This window comes from Globicephala melas, chromosome 19, assembly GCF_963455315.2.
Source record: "Globicephala melas chromosome 19, mGloMel1.2, whole genome shotgun sequence".
Taxonomy (NCBI): domain Eukaryota; kingdom Metazoa; phylum Chordata; class Mammalia; order Artiodactyla; family Delphinidae; genus Globicephala; species Globicephala melas.
The window spans coordinates 11,926,902-11,944,338 of record NC_083332.1 but is presented as its reverse complement, the minus strand read 5'-3'; the positions used below and the strand labels follow the sequence as shown (position 1 = coordinate 11,944,338).

Sequence of the window (17,437 nt, the reverse complement as noted above, 5' to 3'; positions counted from 1 at the left end):
GGCCCGAGGGCGTGGCCAGGGCTCGGCGACCGCGGGAGCGCGCGGCCCGGTGTGCGGCCGGGACTTGTCCTGGGCCGAGGCGCGAGCTGGGCGTGTGAGGGCCACGGCCCCGGGGGTGTGTCTGGGTGTGCGGGACTCTCCGTCTGGGGCCCGGGGTGTGACAGTGAGTCTAAGTATGACGGGTCGGCTACCGTCCGTAGGGCCGTGTGGGACTCCCCAGGCCTGAGCGTGTGGGGCCGGCAGATGTCAGGCCGAGTGGGCACGACCGCCTGGCGGTCTGCGAGATCCTGACGTGTCAGATCTCCGTGTGTGGTATGTGTCTGGGTGGGACTGTGACGTGTCAGGCCCTGTGCGTGCACACGGTGCCTGTTTGTGACCGTGACCCCATGGAGGATGTTTGTATAACTGTCGGTGGGTCGGGGCCGGAGTCTCTGTTTCATTTCCTGACGGGGCTCTGATGCAGTGAGGAGTGTGTCTGTGCATGGCACTGCCTCTGTATCTGTGTCCGCAGCGTGGTGGTTGTGCCTAGGATCCTACAGGATGTATTTGTGTGATTCCATCTTGCTGCGTCCCTATGGAAGTCTCTGCTTATGTTGTGTCCCAGCCAAGCTCCAAGGCTGGGCTGTGTGCACGTGATGGGGCGGCTGGTGACAATGGCAGCACATCCTTGGATAGGGAACTCCTCCGGCCCCCACCTCACCCCCAGCCCTCTATGGCTCCCAGACCTGGGCCAGGAGGAGTGACCACATTTCTACCGCTGGGCTGGGCTGGGCAGGCCCCGGGGCCCACCCATCCAGACCTGGTGCCACTGACCCACCTGCAAAGGAAGCTCAGCACTCACACCATCCTCCCCCAGGGCAGTCACTGAGCAAAGCAGGTCAAGGCCCCGGACCTGAGAAGGGCCGGGGAGAGAGACGGGGAACTGAAACCAGGGAGGAAGAGGGGAAACTGAGAAGCCAGAGAAAGAGGAAGCGGGAGAGAGTTCATCAGCAAGACCCCAGCAGATGGGAAGAAACACAGCAGAGGGAAACCCACCCCGGCTCAGGGTGCTGTCATTTCTCTCCTGGACAACTGGTCTCCCTGCAGTCACCCTCACACCCGTTCAGTCTACTCTCAACCATCAACCAGAGGAACCCTCTGAGCACTTCAGTCAAATCACATCCCTCTTCTGTTCCAAACCCTGTCATGGTGCCTTCCTCTCTCAGAGTACAAGTTATCACAGGTCCCCACAGGCCTGATGTGGTCTGGAAGGCAGGACCAGTGCAGAAGTTGTGGGCATAAGCCCTCAACTCTAGCTGCCTGGGTTTGAATCCCAGCTGTGCCGTTTGCTAACTATGTGACCATAACAAATAAGTTAACCTCTCTGTGCCTCAGCATTCCCATCTGTGGAGTGGGGAGCAAATGATCTCCAAAGCAGGAGTTGGCAGACATTTTCTGTCAAGGGTCAGATAGTAAATATTTTTGACTTTGCACAGTTTCTACTCAACTCTGCCCTAGTAGCACTAAAACAGCCACAGACAGTACAGTACCAAGTGAGCATGGCTGTGCTCCAATAAAACTTTATTGACAGGGCTTCCCTGGTGGCGCGGTGGTTGAGAGTCTGCCTTCCAATGCAGGGGACACGGGTTCGTGCCCCGGTCCGGGAGGATCCTGCATGCCGCGGAGCAGCTGGGCCCGTGAGCCATGGCCGCTGGGCCTGCGTGTCCGGAGCCTGTGCTCCACAACGGGAGAGGCCACAACGGTGAGAAGCCCGCTTACCGCAAAGGAAAAAAAAAAAACTTTATTTACAGAAACAGGCAGCAAGTCAGAATTTGCCTGCAGGCAATAGTTTGCCAACCCATGCTCTCTTGGGCTGTGGGGAGAATGCCGTGAGCTAGTAGAGTGGAGTGGAGAATTGTTGTTATTATCCTCTGGCCTGTGAGTGTTACTTTCTGACTCAGATCTTAACACCCTTCCCCTTGCCCCTCCCTTCCAAACGCACTGGCCCCTTTCCTGCCTGTGTAGCTCACCCCAAGTTCATCTTCACTTCCAGGCCTTTGCTTTTGTCTTCCTACCAAGAACACCCTCCCCCAGGCTGCCTTCTTGGCTTCCTTCAAGTCCCAAATGCCACCTCGTCCAAGAAGCCCTCCCTCCTCCCCAAAGCCACCTCTTACCCATCCTGCTTTCCTGTTTTCGCACAACTTTACTATGTCTGTCTCCTCCCCAGAAAGTAGGTTCCTGGTAGGCAGGAACTATTCCCTTAACCTCTCTGGGCTTCCATTTCCTTACATTAAAAGTGGGTGTTATCAGAGTCTATCTCAGAGCTTTGTTATGGTGGTTAAATGAGTTAACATAAGGGTCCAAGGTGCTCAATAAATAAATCTAACCCTTGTTCACCAGGAGTAAGAAACATAACAAGCGCTAAGAAGTGTTTGTGTGAGGAGGGGCAAATGAATGATGGGCAGAGACAGGAGGAGGCAGATGTAAGTGTAAATGTAAGGAGATGCAGGGGGCATTGGGGGGGAGGTCGGGGAACGTCGGAAGAGAAACCCTAGTTAGGCGCCCAACGACACAGAGACCCAGTCCTCTCTCCACCTTTAATGGACCCCAGGTGGGCTTGGGCGCTGTGTCCTTAAATACAACTCTGATGAGGCGGGTGGGGGGCGGGGCCGGGCCTGCCGGGGTGGGCGGGACCTGTCGGGAGGGGCGAGGCCTCAGCTGCACTTGCAGGAGCGCACGATCATGTTGGACAGCTGCTCCACCTTGGGCTTCCGGCCCACGTAGTACACGATGGGCAGCGGCTCCAGCGCCTGCGGCACGCAGCACGGCGCCGCCGACGCGCCCGGGTTGTGCTGGTTGTACAGGGCCAGGACCTGCGGGGCGGGTGGGCGGGGTCAGGGTCGAGGGTCATGGGGAGGGTACCCCCACCCCGCCAGCCTCTCCCCATCTCCCTCTGTCTTATCTCATTCCGTTTCTTTCTGTTTCTCTGCCTCTCCCCAGTTTCCACTCTTGGCTTGTGTCTCATTGTCTTTCTCCTTCCATCTTCCTAATTCTCTATCCTCCTGCCTTTTTCTCTCTCATTGTGTCCCTCCGTTTCTCTCTTTCTCCTTCCATCTCCCCACCTCTTCCCAAGCCCAAGTTATGCATCTCCATGGGTCTCCCCATATCTCTGTCTCCCTCTGCCTCGTGTCTCTAACTGCTCAGACCCTGCCTCTAGTTTCTCTCCCATCCCTTTGCCACCTCCCCGCCAATCTCCCTGTCTCCTCTCTTTCTGACTACTATCTCGCCAATTCATCTGATATTACCTCTTTTTCTCCTTCTCCTCCCTCGGTTCCTGCTACCCTCATCCCACCCCCAGCCAGGGCTCCAGACGCACCTTGCTGTACTGCGTGTCCAGGCTCCAGATGTAGGGGCAGGGCCCCAGGCAGAAATTGGCGTGGTAGCCCTTGGGTTCGTGAATCCACTTCCAGCCCAGGTCCTTGCGGAAGTCAATGTAGAGCTGCCGAACGCAGCAGTTCTTTTCCGTGGAGCTGCAGGCCGGAGGGAGGGAGGAACCCGAGTCAGGAGAGCGGAGGGGTGCCCCTCCTCCCCCGGCTGTGCATGTGTTTCACCCTGGTTGCCCGCCAGCACGGTCTCCATCTTGGTCTCCCTTGCAACCCCTGTGATGATAACAGCAATAACAGTAATAGTAATGATCATCACTAACACTGATAAAGCACTTCCTCTAGTCCAGCACTGCGCTAAGGGCATCCTCATAAACATGATCTCAGGCAATGCTCAAGCCTGTAAGAAGCCAAATGAACGTCCAGAGGGGGCTACACCGACCACAGCACATCCACACACTGGAACATAAAAAACACAACGCAGCGCCACGTGTACTGATACGTTCTACGTGTGCAACAAATGTTCACTGAGCTACGACCGTGTGCTGGGCTGCAGTCTACTGGGGACGCAGTACAAACAAAACAGACAGAAATCCCTGCCTTATGGGGCCACATACTAGAGACTGTCCAGTCGCTCCTCTGCTCTGAACAAGGCAAATGCCCAAGCCCTCGCCATGGACCACAAGGCGCTACCAGATCTGGCTCATCTCAACTCCCTCCCCACTCCCACTCTCACTCTCCTTCGGCCACATTACCATCCTCGCTGTTCCTGAGTCCCAACTCAGGACATTTGCACTTGCTGTTCCCTCTGCCTGGCTGGCTATTCCCACAGATACCCACTCTGGCTCTGTTTCTTCACTCCATTTGTATGTATGCTCAAACATCCCTCACTCAGGGACCCTTAACTCCTAGAACACTGCCTGGCATGCAGTAGGTGCTCAATAAGTATCAGTCAAACAAATGAATGTCGTCTCCTCAGAGTCCTTCCTGGACCATCCTACCCAAAATACCAATCCAAATGTTTGTTAATTCCATACAGTGTAATAACAGCATTCAGTTATGTGAGAAAACATGAAAATGACTGCAGCTGAAATGGGGCAAATCTTAATACTTGTTGATACTGGATGAGAGTTCGTGGGGGTTCCTTGCACCATCTTGGTTGCTTATGAATACATTTAAAGTTTCCCCTAATAAAAAAAATTTCGATCAGAAGAGGAAAAATAAATCATCACAATGACTTCTTTCTTTCCCCTTCCTCAGATTGGTTTTCCTTCTTGCCACCTGCTCTTTTATTAGATACTGATTTGTTTATCTGTTCGTTTTCTGTCTTCCTCTGAGGACAGGACTTTTTGTCTATTTTGTCCCTAAATGTGTCCCTGCAACAGTGCCTGGCATACAGCAGGTGCTTAGCAAGTACTGGCTGTATAAAATAATTGATCAATATGTTAGGTCTTTTAAAAGCACATTGGAGGGACTTCCGTGGTGGTCCAGTGGTTAAGAATCCTCCCAATGCAGGGGACGTGGGTCCGATCCCTGGTCGGGGAAATAGGATCCCACATCCTGCGGGGCAACTAAGCCTGCACGCCGCAACTACTGAGGCCACACACTCTAGAGCCTACTGAGGCGCCACAACTAGAGAGAAGCCAGCCCACGCGCCACAACGAAGAGCCCGCTCACCGCAACAAAGAGCCCGTGTGCCGCAACTAAAATCCAATGCAGCCAAAAAAAATAAATACTTTTTAAAAAACAAAACAAAATAAAAAATAAAAGCACATTGGAGAGTGGTGGTATGTAAGACTCTACTGCCCTGGACTCATGATCTCTGTCCCAGGTTCGGATGCAAAAGTCAGTCCTCCCCAGTCTGCGGCCCTGGCTCCTTCATGTCTGGAAGGAAATGGGGCATTTTCTGTGCTGGCCCCTGGGGCCATGGTTGAGATGGGCTGGGAACTTAACTAAAAAGCTTGACTCATGGGCAGCTGAGAACGCTTTAAATTCCATGTTCATAACATATGAAAGAAACACTATGCAAAGTTACAGGTACAGCATGATCCAAATTCTGTTTTGAATAGAAGGACTGGAGGGCAATATATTAAAATGTTGACAGTGACATTTCATATGTGGCAATGTGATGGGGGATATCGTTCTGTATTTTCCAAATTCTCGATAGTGGGTATGTGTTACTTTTAGAATCAGAAAATAAAATTTAAAGAAAGAAAATGCAGTACCCCCCCCCCAAAAAAGACTATACCATTTGGACAAATTAAAAAACATATACATGGCTATGTGTAAGTGTCTCATACAGAGACTCTCTGGGAGGAGACAGAAATACAATAAAAGCCTCCTCATAGAGGGGCTGGGGGCCGGAGCTGGAGGGTCTCTGAGTATCCTTTCTGGGTTTGATCCAAGTGCATGCATTTTCCTACTCAAGAATCAATAGAGGAAAAAAAAAATCAATAGCGGGAATTCCCTGGCGGTCCACTGGTTAAGACTCCATGATTCCACTGCAGGGGGCACGGGTTCGATCCCTGGTCAGGGAACTAAGATTCCGCATGTGTGCGGTGCGGCCAAAAAAAAATATCAATAGAGAATTCCCTACAAGGCAGGTCTTATTATTATTCCCATTTGAAGGATGAAGAAATTGAGCCTCAGAGAAAGGGGGATGTTGTCTGTTCGCTCGTAGCCTACATGTGGTGGAGTTTGGGGCCAGGTTCACAGCTAACTCTGTCCTGCCCTGGAGTCTGTGCCCTCATCTGCCCAGTGCAACCATGTCAGCTTAAGCAGAGGGGGAAGAGGCAATGTGACAGGATCTCCCAGGGCAAGACAAGGCCTCTCCCAAGAGCCACAGGACGTTGAGAAGGAAGTTAGGAAACTTAGATTCCTGTGCGTTCAGCCTGGCGCCTCCCCAGTCTGGCTGGGCCGCAGTTCCCTCATCTGTACAAAGATGCAAGGGATGTTGGATCAAATAAGATGTTGTTAAGGGCCCAGGAGGCGTCAGGAAATCCATGGATGGGCTGAGGGAGGGGTCTGAGCCCCCCAAACCACAGGCACCTACGTGCGTATGTATAGGCATATTCTGGGGAAAAAAGGTTCCTGGCTTTCGACTTCTCAAGGGGTTCCCGGACTCACAAAAGGGGAAGAACCACTGTCCAGAATAATCTTTCATTTCTGGTCCAACTGTGCCAGGGTGCTGAGGTCCTAAGACTTGAAGTGTGTGATTCTATTATCCAACTCAACTTTCTCCCTGTAGGGTCCCTGGAGCAGCAGCACCGCCTGGGAAATTGTGGGAAATGCAAATTCTCAGGCCCCACCCCAGACCCACTGAATCAGAAACTGGGGGTGGGGATAGGTGGGAGACAGCAGGCCACATTTAACAAGCCCTCCAGGTGACCCTGAGGTGCATGCCTGGGGCCTGCTGCTTTCCAGGTCCTGTGATACACGCAGTCCAGGCCCTTGCAACTCTGCCCTCCAGTCTACCAGGACCCAACAGGGCCTGATGAGTAAAAGAGACCCACTTGGGGGACTTGCCTGGCAGTCCAGTGGTTAAGACTCTGCACTTCCACTGCAGGGGGCAACAGTTTGATCCCCAGTCAGGGAACAACTCAGATCCCACATGCTGCGTGGCTCGGGCCAAAAAAGAAAAAAAAAGACCCAAATATGGTCTATACGTGGCAATTATTTGATACATATTTTAATATTCTTTTTTAAAGTCTACAGAACCATCTCTCTGTTTCCCCACTTTGTATTGTATTTGTTGAAGAAACTGGGTCAGGTTTCCCACGATCTAGATGTTGCTGACTGCACGACCACGGTGTTGTCTAACATGTTTCTCTGTTCTCATATTTCCGGAAAATTGGATCTACCGCACTGATCAGCTTCAGGTTTGATTTTCTGGGAAGATTTCCTAAGTGACGCTGTGTCCCTCATGTGGCTGGCACTCTCTCACTGTAATAGTATAAGCTGCTGGCACTCACGACCTCAATCCATTCATTCATCCACAGGATTGTTGGGCAGAGGGTAGGATCTGGGGGTGAAGGAGTTTGGGAGCAGAGCTGACTTTCCGGCAGGAGAACTGCATGTAACAAAGCCCAAAGGCACCATCAAAATATTAAGCAGGGGAGGGCCAAGGTCACATTATCATTCTAAACTCGCAACACTCTAACTCTGAACTTCAACATTCTAGGACTACAACTTTTCAGTTTTCTTGGACTGCAATACACCAGCCTCTCAAGATTCTAACACACCAACAGCTTTCCAGCTTTCTAGGATTCCCACATTCCAGCTCTCCAAGATCTTGGCATTCTTGAATTCCAATATTTCAAAACTGCATTCCAGGGCTTCCCTGGTGGCGCAGTGGTTGAGAGTCCGCCTGCCGATGCAGGGGACGCGGGTTCGTGCCCCAGTCCGGGAAGATCCCACATGCCGCGGAGCGGCTGGGCCCGTGAGCCATGGCCGCTGAGCCTGCGCGAACGGAGCCTGTGCTCCGCAACGGGAGAGGCCACAACAGTGAGAGGCCCGCGTACGGAAAAAAAAAAAAAAAAAACAAAAAACTGCATTCCAACATTCCACAATTCTGAGCCCATCACTCAAGAGGTCCAAGCTGCCACGTTCTAAGATCACAGCCTTCCAAGATTCTCACAAGATTCCAGCCCTGAGTCCCAACATTCTAGGTGACCAAGACTCTGGCTTTCTCCAACTCCAACATTTGTGGATGCTAATAATGTAACACAGGACTCCACTATTCTGGGCCCAACAGTCAAGGACTCCAATCTGCCGATACGGGAGACTCCAGTCTGTCAATGGTATAGGAATCCAACACGGGCAATCTTCCAGTTCTGAATTCCCAAGTTCTAGGATCCCAACATCCCTTGAGTCCAACATTCTCAGATTTCAATAATGAATACCGATTCTCACATCCTAGAATCCCCACATGCTCGAACCCCAACCTGCCAGCAGGACAGAAATCTAACGTGGCGACCTTCCAGTACTGAATTCTCACATTCTCAGTGTTCAACGTTCTAATAGTCTCTGATTGCAACCCACCAGCCAGAGAGCCACCTGCTCTCAGCATTCAAGGACTCCCAGTTCGCACATCCCAGCATCCTAGGCCTCGGACCTCATCCCCCGAACGCTCCAGGCTGAAGCAGATGCCAGCCCAAGCCAGGTGCCCAATCTGCGGTGCCTGCTCAGCAGACGGCAAGGAGGCCCCCAGCCCAGAAGGCGTCAGGGAAAGGCTGCAAGGTTCACCTGAAGCAGTAGTTGGTGTCCAGGGCTCGGCGGTGCCGGGAGCTGTGCAGGTGCTGGGCCCTCTCCAGCGGGGTGGCCATGAGGAGCAGGAAGGGCCGGTTCATGCCATGAATGGTGGCGAGGTCACCCCGGCGGCCGGAACTGAACCCTGCTTTGGTTTGGGAGTCAGGCGGTAGGGAGGGTGGGGGAGACATACACACACTCTCAGATGGATGAATGGGAGATGGTCAAGGGGAAGAAACACACATACACACACACACACACACACACACACACACACACACACACGTCACTGGTGGGCATGGGGCCGGGCCGGGGAGGTGGGCCTCACCGTTAATGTCCACTTGGAGTGTGTTATCTTTGCTGTCACAGGAACAGTGGGCACTGAGGCGAAAGCCCTCTATTTCCTCTGTGGGAGTGGGGAGAGGGAAGCCAGTGTGAGGGGGCGGCTCACCCAGTCCCTGGGGGAGGAGAAAGGAAGTAGCAAACCCCCGGCGTGGGGGTGGGGGGACCTCCTTCCTGCCCCTTCCCCTGCCTGGCCTCTCACTGCACCCTCGTGCTCCAGTCCTTTGCCTTGCAGCCTCCTCCTCCTGCAGGTCTCAGCTCAAAGGCCACCTCCTCCTGGAAGCCCTCCAGGACACAGCCCCTCCCCCACTATGACAGCACTTTATTTTCTCCATAGCACTTACCCTGACATTTGTATCTGACTATTTATTCCCCTCTTTGTTCTCAGTGGCAAAGCAGGATACGTGGGGGCAGGGATCCTTGTTTTCTTGTTCCCCACTGGGCCTGGCCCACAGTCGTAAAAACAAACATCTCCTGAGTTCGCACTGGGTGCCAGACCCTGTTCTAAACACTTTTTGTGCGTTATTTCCTTTAATCCTCACCAAAGCTCCCCATTTTACAGATGAAGAAGCCAAGGCCCACGGAGAGGGGGTGACTTGCCCAAAGTGGGAAAAGGCAGGGCTGGGATGCAAGTGCCTGGGCTCTTGTCCCAGGGCCGGTGTGGAAGAAAGTTTTCTTGAATGAATGAGTGAATGCCTTTCTAAGCTCCCACTATGTGTTGGACCCTGTGCTGGGGGCTCTGGACTCAGCAATCAGCCCAGGACACTTGTCGCAGCGCTCACCTGCTCCCTAACCCCCATCTTTTCCTCTGGCCAAACCATCACTTATCTCATGAGTCTCAACACAATCATCCTCATCCAGGAAGCCCTCCTGGACCCCTCCAGATGGGTTTGGATGCCCACTCTCGGCTCCCCCATCCCGGCCCTGGTCATTGTGGCCATCACAATGGGAGTCAGGCGGGCTCCCTGCTAGGGCTTTGGCAAGATTTCCTAGGTGTCTAGAAGTGACTGTGGGCCCCATGAGGGCAGGCCTAGAAGTTGTCATGGTTACCACTGTGTCCCCCACACCACCCGCACAGGGCCAGGCACATAGCAGGAATCTACTGGCATCTACTGAGTGAAGGAATGAACGAGACGGAGACTAGGAAGGGAGATGTGGGTACTGTGGACTCAGATGAGACAGGACAGACAGTCCTCTTCTGGACAGATCAGGTGTGTCAGGCTCTCCCTGGACTCAAGGGCTCTGCACAGCCTATCCCTCTGCCTTGAACACTCTTGCCCCTCCGTCTTTCCCAGGCTGGCTCCACTCATCCCTCAGACAACCGCTCTAATGTCCCCTCTTCCAGGAAGCCCTCCCTGATTTCCCAGGCTGGGTCAGGCACCTCCTCTGGGCTCCCCCTCCCAACCCTGCCCACTCTGGGACATTACTACCTGGTTTTCAGGTCTTTCCCCCAAATCCCTTAACCCGAGCAATGGATGATAAGCTTCACGAGGGCAAGTATGGTGCTGTTTTGGTTACTGTTTTGTCCCCAGCATCACCCAGCACAGGGCAGGTGCTCAGGAAATGGATTTACCATTAATCACTCAGGTTTGAGTGCCTGGAAGGAGGCCCAGGTCTGGGCTCTTTGGCACCAACATGGGGTGGGCGGTGCTAGGCAGGGGAGCCCCAGGACAAACAATGGGGTCAACCCCATTACAAAATAGGGGTTGGGAGGGACTTCCCTGGTGGTCCAATGGTTAACAGTCCGCGCTTCCACTGCAGGTTCGACCCCTGGTCGGGGAGCTAAGATCCCACATGCCACGCAGTGCGGCCAGAAAACACAAAAAAAATAGGGCTGGGGCAGACAAGCGGTCCTCACCTCCGTGGGTCAGCCACTGCCGCACAACTCCAGTGACGTCAAAGGACAGCCACTCCGGCGAGTCGCTGGGGGCCAGCAGCCGGTTGCTGAGGTAGCGCCAGGAATCATTGCTGTATTTCTGGGGGATAATGAATTGGGGGGAGAGACAGTGGGTAGATGCTGCCACACACCCCTCATGTACACTGCACCCCTGAGTCCATCTGCTCCCCGAAAAGGGCTTCCACACAGTCCTGCAGACTGTCCCCTCCCAGACACCCAAACCGAGGGGCCCACAGGAGCCACCCACCCCACAGCAGCCCAGAGGGGAGAGAGAACCCCAGGCTGGGGGGTCAAGGCACCTGGGCAGCTCATCCTCTATGCCTGACCCCGGCGTGGCCATGGAAAATTCCTCTCCCCTTTTGTCCTTGGTTTCCTCACTGATGAAATGCCAGGCGGCCCCTTTCAGCTTGGACAGCCCACGATGCCCCGATTCTCCTACTGACATCGTAGGGGTCACTGACTATAGACAGTTCTGCAAATTTGGTCCCCCAAATTCTGAGAGTCTATCACGTTCCTTCTTTTTTGAAAAAAAAGTATTTATTTTTTATTTATTTATTTTTGGCTGCTTTGGGTCTTCGTTCCTACGCGCGGGCTTTCTCTAGTTGCGGCGAGCGGGGGCTACTCTTTGTTGCGGTGCACGGGCTTCTCATTGCGGTGGCCTCTCCTGTTGCGGAGCACGGGCTCTAGCCGCACGGGCTTCAGTAGTTGTGGCACATGGGCTCAGTAGTTGTGGCTCGCGGGCTCCAGAGTACAGGCTCAGTAGTTGTGGCACATGGGCTTAGTTGCTCCGCAGCATGTGGGATCTTCCCGGACCAGGGCTCGAACCCGTGTCCCCTGCGTTGGCAGGCAGATTCTTAACTACTGCGCCACCAGAGAAGCCCCGAGTTATCACTTTCTAGAAGTTATGTTAGAAGTCATTCCATAACGCCAGTGCTCAGTGGCACCCCAAGAATTACACATTCAATGAGCCTGAGACATTCCAGACGACTCATGTTCTACAAACCCACGAGTCTGACATGCCACAAACCTAGACGTTGCAGACGCCTGACATCCATGTGGAATGATCCCCTGGGAGCTGGCAGGATAAAAGCGAATTCTCTAGACTCCAAGAAGTTAACATCAGACAAAGTTCCCTTGTTTTGGTTTTTTTTTTTTTTTTTTTGCTGTACGCGGGCCTCTCACTGTTGTGGCCTGTCCCGCTGCAGAGCACAGGCTCCGGATGCGCAGGCCCAGCGGCCATGGCTCACGGGCCCAGCCGCTCCGCGGCACGCGGGATCCCCCCGGACCGGGGCACGAACCCGTGTCCCCCGCATCGGCAGGCAGACTCTCAACCGCTGCGCCACCAGGGAAGCCCAAAGTTCCCTTGTTGTAAGAGTCTAACACCTACTACTGAATCTAACATTCCACATGACAGGGATTCTGGGTCACACAACCTTCAAGAGAATCCAGAACTTCTTGAGGCTCCCATCTTCCTGGAGACTCTTCTAGAAAAGAGCTAACCAAGAGACCTTTCCGTGATGATGGAAAAGTTCTTTATCTGTGGTGTCCAAAATAGCGGCTGCTAACCCCATGTGACTACAGGCCACTTGAACTATGGCCAGTGAGACGGACGAACTGAATTTTTTCTTTTATTTAATTTTGATCAACTTAAATGGCCATAGGTGGCTAGTGGCTACTGTGTGGGGACAGAGCACTTTGAAAGTCTGCAACCCTTACAGAGATTCAAACTTTCAAAAGTCCTGAGTTCTTAGAGTCCAACTCCTAAGATTCCGGCCTTCTAAACGTTTAACCTTCTAGGGCTCTAGGAGTCTGAAAGCTTCAGAGCCCTGTGATCCCACAGTCCGTGCCTTCAGGATCGGTCACTATGGACCCTGAAGCCACCAGCCTTCCAGCCGCCCCAGCCCAGGCCACCTCTGGGGCCCTCGCCCCCACCTGGTACAGCTCCACGTGCTGCTCCACTTTTAACTTGAGCCTCAGCAGGCGCAGCTCTGCCCGAGAGAGCAACACAGGTTCGGGCACCGCTTCCCGGAGCTCCGACGTGTTGAAGAGCATATACATGCTGTGTGGACTACGCTTGATTTTCCCATAGATTTCTAGGCAGAAGGAGCCGAGAGGGGGGATGTCAGGGTTTGACGGGGGCAGGGGAGCTGGCGCACCCCAAGTCAAAGAGCCCTGGGTTGGAGTCTAACCCTAACACATTTTGGCTGTGTGACCTTAGGTGACTGGCTTCCCCTCTCTGGGTTTGTTTCCACCTCTTTAGACGGGATCTTATCCACCCTTCCCTCCCATCAACTGGGAAGTGCCCCTCAGGACAAAGCTGGCACAGGGCTGGGCACTGCTCTAACTGCTTAGGCCTCCCCAGCACGTGGAGCCTCAAACGCAAGTTATGTCGCAGCCCAGGGATCACGGGCATTTGAATCGGACTGTGCCTCGACTGCCTTCTTTCCTGGGCAAGTCACAAGCCCTCTCGGAGCCTCAGTTTCCTTATTCTTTGGGGAAAGATCAACCTGACATCAAGTTCTCTGCCTCCCAACCCAGGCTCTCCTAACTGAAGCGCGGGAACTTTGGGCAAGTGAATTCCTCTCTGTGTGCCAGGTTCTCACCTGTAAGACAAGGACTGATTACAGGTTGCTAGTGTGAAATAAGCGAGATGATGCAGATAAAGTATGTCGTACAGAGTCTGCATACAATGCTTACTCTAATGTGTGTGTTCAACAACCCCATGAGGAAGATACTATTAGTATACCCGTTTTATAGATGGGAAAACTGAGGCAAAGAGATGAAACAATTGGCCCCAAGATCATGCAGCCAGGAAGATGCAGAGTGGGGATTCAAACTCAGCCAGTCTGATTCCAGAGACTGTGCTCTTAACCCCTAGGTTATGCTGCCTTCCTGCTAATGTGACATTACTCTTGTTGTTGTTGTTATTATTATTATTGTTTCCTTCCCCAGCTGGTTAGAAAAGGCAAAGTTCATTCTAGGTAAGAATGGCTTCGGGGGCGGGGGAAGGGGAACAGAGAAAATTAGGAAGTTTTCTAGTCTAGGAAAAGTTGGGGGTTGGGAAAGAGCGGGGCAAGCCATGAACTCCTGGATCGACTGGGACAGCTGCTTTAGGCCTCTGCAGTGGGGGCATGGAAATGGTGGAGACATCCGATGAGAAAGGACAGAGGAAGCCCCTTCTGTGGGCCTCCTTCCCCTACTCCTCCCCTCTCTAGCCGGGCCAGCCCCTGCCCCGCACAAAAAAAGCCCTATCTTGGCCCAGGAGTTACTCAGCAGACCCCAAAGGAAGGGTAGAGCCCAGGCCTGGGAGACAGATAGGGAAGAAGAGAGATAGAAGGGGCAGGAACGGTCAGAGGGAGAGATGGAGAGTAGGGTATGGAGGAGAAAAAGCGAGAGAGAGGGAAGAGATGGAGAGACAGAAACTGGGAGACCCAGACTGGGACAGAGAGAGTAACGGTGATGCGGGAGAGATGGAAAGGCAGAGATGGGAGACAGACACACGGGGAAGAGAGACATAGGGTTTGGGAGCGAGATGGAGGCAGAAGAGGAATGAAGAGAGATTGAAGGTATCAGTGTTGGAAAAATCTCTACAACCAAGGTGAAGCTACGACGGAAAAGGTGAGACGGAGATGTGGGAGGGTAGGGGTGTCATTCGGCTGAAGCGGCAACTGGGTACACAAATGGGCCAGAGACCCACAAGTCTAATGCCCAAGAGGGAAAGTGAAAGCAGGGGGGTCGCCCCCAAGCCTCGGGGCCACGCGGAACGCCTGGGTCTCCGCGGGCGCCGATGGGGCGGGCCCAGCGGTAGTGCCGCCCTGAGCTGGGGGTGAAGGGGGCGGGAGGCGCCGCTGCCACCGCGAGGGCGGGGACCCGACCTGCCTCGTCTCACCCCAGGCTCCGCGCGCGATCCCTGCCCCCCGAGGCACGGGAAGGAAAGGAAGGGAGGGAGGGCTAGGCGGCCGGACGCTGGGGTTTCCCCAGCCTCCTAGAGAGGAACTAGGAGTTTGGGGTCCAGGCTCTCAGCATTCAGCTCTGCTGGGGTTCTCCTGTCCCCTTCCGGAAGCGCAGGCTCCGCCCCCCGCGCGTGGCACACACGTGGGGCTTCCTCACCCCTACCAGCTCGGTTTTCTCACCCGGGTCTTGTAGAGTCGCACCCACCCACCTCTCCCTCTACGGCTCGACTCCTCACTCAGCCCTCTCCCTTCCATCCCGCGGCGTGGCGGAGGCTCGCTGCTCCCAGCATGGCACCGTCCATCTCTCCTCTGCCCGCTCCCAGGTCCACCTTTCCCACGCTTGTCTCTCCGCTCTGTATACCCCTTCCCACGACCCAGTATTCTAGGTTTCCTGGGGGCTCGCTTCCTCCGCTGGGCTTCCTCCTCTCACGTCCGTCTGCGAAATAGAGCACCTCCCGGCGCATCCCCGGCATCCCCCTGGGGTCTCCGCTTCTCTCCCGCCAGTTTCCCCCACCCTACGACCTCGCGCCCCCTTTTGACCTCGCATTGATCACCCCCTCCCCGCCTCTCTCTCTAAGCCCTTCCCCAATCCCGCGTGTTCTTCGCGCCGTGTGCAAATGCGTCCACTCTCCACTTTCTGGAACCTCTGGGGTTCGCTTCACCTAGTTTTTCTGTCCTTCTTGAATCTTCCTGCCTCATGACCCGTGAGCTCTGGGTCAGCTTTCCCCACTACCTCTCCTCTCCCCAATGCCAGGGTCCTCGCTTCTCCCAAAGCGAGCTCCCTCTCTGCGGGCCCCACCCACGACCCCCGCACTCTAGTGCACCCTGCAAGGGGAAGTCTTTTTCTACACCCCCACCCCGTAACTACTTCGCTTCTCTCCCTCTAAGGGACTCCCCCCGCCCACGATCTCGCATGTTCCTGTAGCCCTCCAAAAGCGGTCCACTCCGCTCACTATCTCCTCTTCAAGACCAGATACCTGGGGGGTAGGGAGCTCAGCCCTATCCTCTTTGAGACTCCCCCTCCCAAGTTCCCGGCGCCCCCGGGGGTCCTCTTCCCCCAGCCAGTTTCCTCTACCGGTAATTTCCTCCCCGTGACCCCTGCACTCCGGCGCCCCCTGGGGGCTCCCCTCCAGGGTTCCCCTGCCCCTCCGAGCTCACCGTTGCTGTTTTCCACCATTAGCACGCGGGTGACCTCCTTGGCGTAGTAGTCCGCCTCTGGCTCAGGCTCAGGTTCGGCACTTTCCCCGGCCACCCGGTCACGGGTACTGTTGTAAAGAGCCAGTACGGCCTCGGGCAGCGGACCGGGCGGCACCTCCCCCTGGCTCGGGGGGCTGGCGAGCCGAAGCTTGGACAGAATCTGGCCGCGGATGGCCTCGATGCGCTTTCGCTTCACCAGCTCCATGTCGATGGTCTTGCAGGTGGACAGTCCGGCGGCCGGCCGGCCAGGCGGCAGCACTAGTAGCCACAGCAGCGGCAGCAGCAGCGGCAGCAGCCGCAGCCCCGAGGGCGGCATGGGGGAGGCGGCGCCCCCGGCACAGCCGAGAGCGCAAGCCGGGCTGGGGTGGGAAGAGGGAGGCCCCGCCCCTACAGGGGCTGGGGGGGGGGGTCTCCCGAGGAAAGGTAGGAGGGTCTGGGGAGGGAGGGAGTTGAGGCCCTCAGGGAGGACGGAGCGGAGCTGGAGGGGCGGCTCTGATGGGTGTGTTCTCGGTATCCCACGGCAAAAACCGAGATGAGCGAGATCTGGTACCAAAGGTGGGTGGTCTTGAATAGGAAAGCTGAGGCAGGTCTGAGATTGATCCCGTCTCCTGGATCCCGGAGGAGAAGGGTCCTTGGATGCGCGGGGGCTCAAGAGAGAGGCTAGGAGTTGGGGGCCGTGCGGGAGGGTGCGACCGATGTCTGGGGTCGAGTCCTCGCGGGAGTCGGGTATGAGGCTCCTGAGGGCTGGTCCGGAATGGGGGCGCCCGGGGAACGCCGTGTGGGGGGAAGGAAGGGAGCAAGCGTCCGAGGCAGTGCAGGGCGGAGGTGCGGTCTGGGGTCCCCCAGTCCTGCCTCGCGGAGCAGCGCTGCGCGAAGGTCCCCGCGCCTTTGGCTCCCAGCGGCAGCGGAAAAGTCTCAAAACTTTTTTCCTCTTCTCCCAACCAGCTCGTCCCTCCTCCCGCTCCTCCTCCCCCTCCTCCCCGCAGTGGCGGCGGCGGCGGCGGGGGCGGCGGCGGCTCGTCTCAGACTCTGGGGCCTTGGGCTGCTCCTCGGCGGCTCCTTCCTCCGTTCCCGGCTGAGGCCGGCCCCGCGGGCGGCTTCGAGCCGGGGGGTGCCCCGGAGGGGGCGTCCCCCCTGCCCCCGGCCGGGGGCCTCGCTGTCTGGCGGATCCGCGGCGGGAGGAAGGGAGTGGGACGGCCTGGGGCGCGAAGGGCGGCGGCGGCGGCGACCGGCTGGGGCGGCGGGGGGTTTTTGAAGCCGCCCCGGCCCCACCCAGGAAGCGCGCGGGGCGGGGGCGGCCCTCAGGGGGAGGGCATGGGGGGGGCCGGTCCACAGTCCTCATCTCGCGTGGGCGGGCTCCGAGGGGGGTCCCTTAAGCCCTGGGGGGAGGGGGCGGGCACCCGGCTCCGCCCCACCAACAGGGTGCTGCCTCCTGGCGG

General features: G+C 55.8%; 1 protein-coding gene across 2 annotated transcripts; it reads right to left on the bottom strand.

Moving 5' to 3' along the window:
* Positions 1 to 1,545: 1,545 nt before the first annotated feature.
* TGFB1 (transforming growth factor beta 1) lies at positions 1,546 to 17,210 on the bottom strand. Of its 2 annotated transcripts, none has more exons than XM_030874169.3 (7): positions 15,960 to 17,210; positions 12,781 to 12,941; positions 10,810 to 10,927; positions 8,938 to 9,015; positions 8,607 to 8,757; positions 3,356 to 3,509; positions 1,546 to 2,852 (listed from the first exon to the last, which is right to left on the bottom strand). In XM_030874169.3, the coding sequence occupies exons 1-7, from the start codon at positions 16,312 to 16,314 to the stop codon at positions 2,694 to 2,696; spliced, it is 1,176 nt and encodes a 391-aa protein (XP_030730029.1). In that variant the 5' UTR covers positions 16,315 to 17,210; the 3' UTR covers positions 1,546 to 2,693. The 2 variants fall into 2 exon arrangements, with proteins under 2 accessions (XP_030730029.1, XP_030730030.1); XM_030874170.3 differs by having other exon boundaries at positions 1,549 to 2,852; positions 8,607 to 8,754.
* Positions 17,211 to 17,437: the final 227 nt, after the last annotated feature.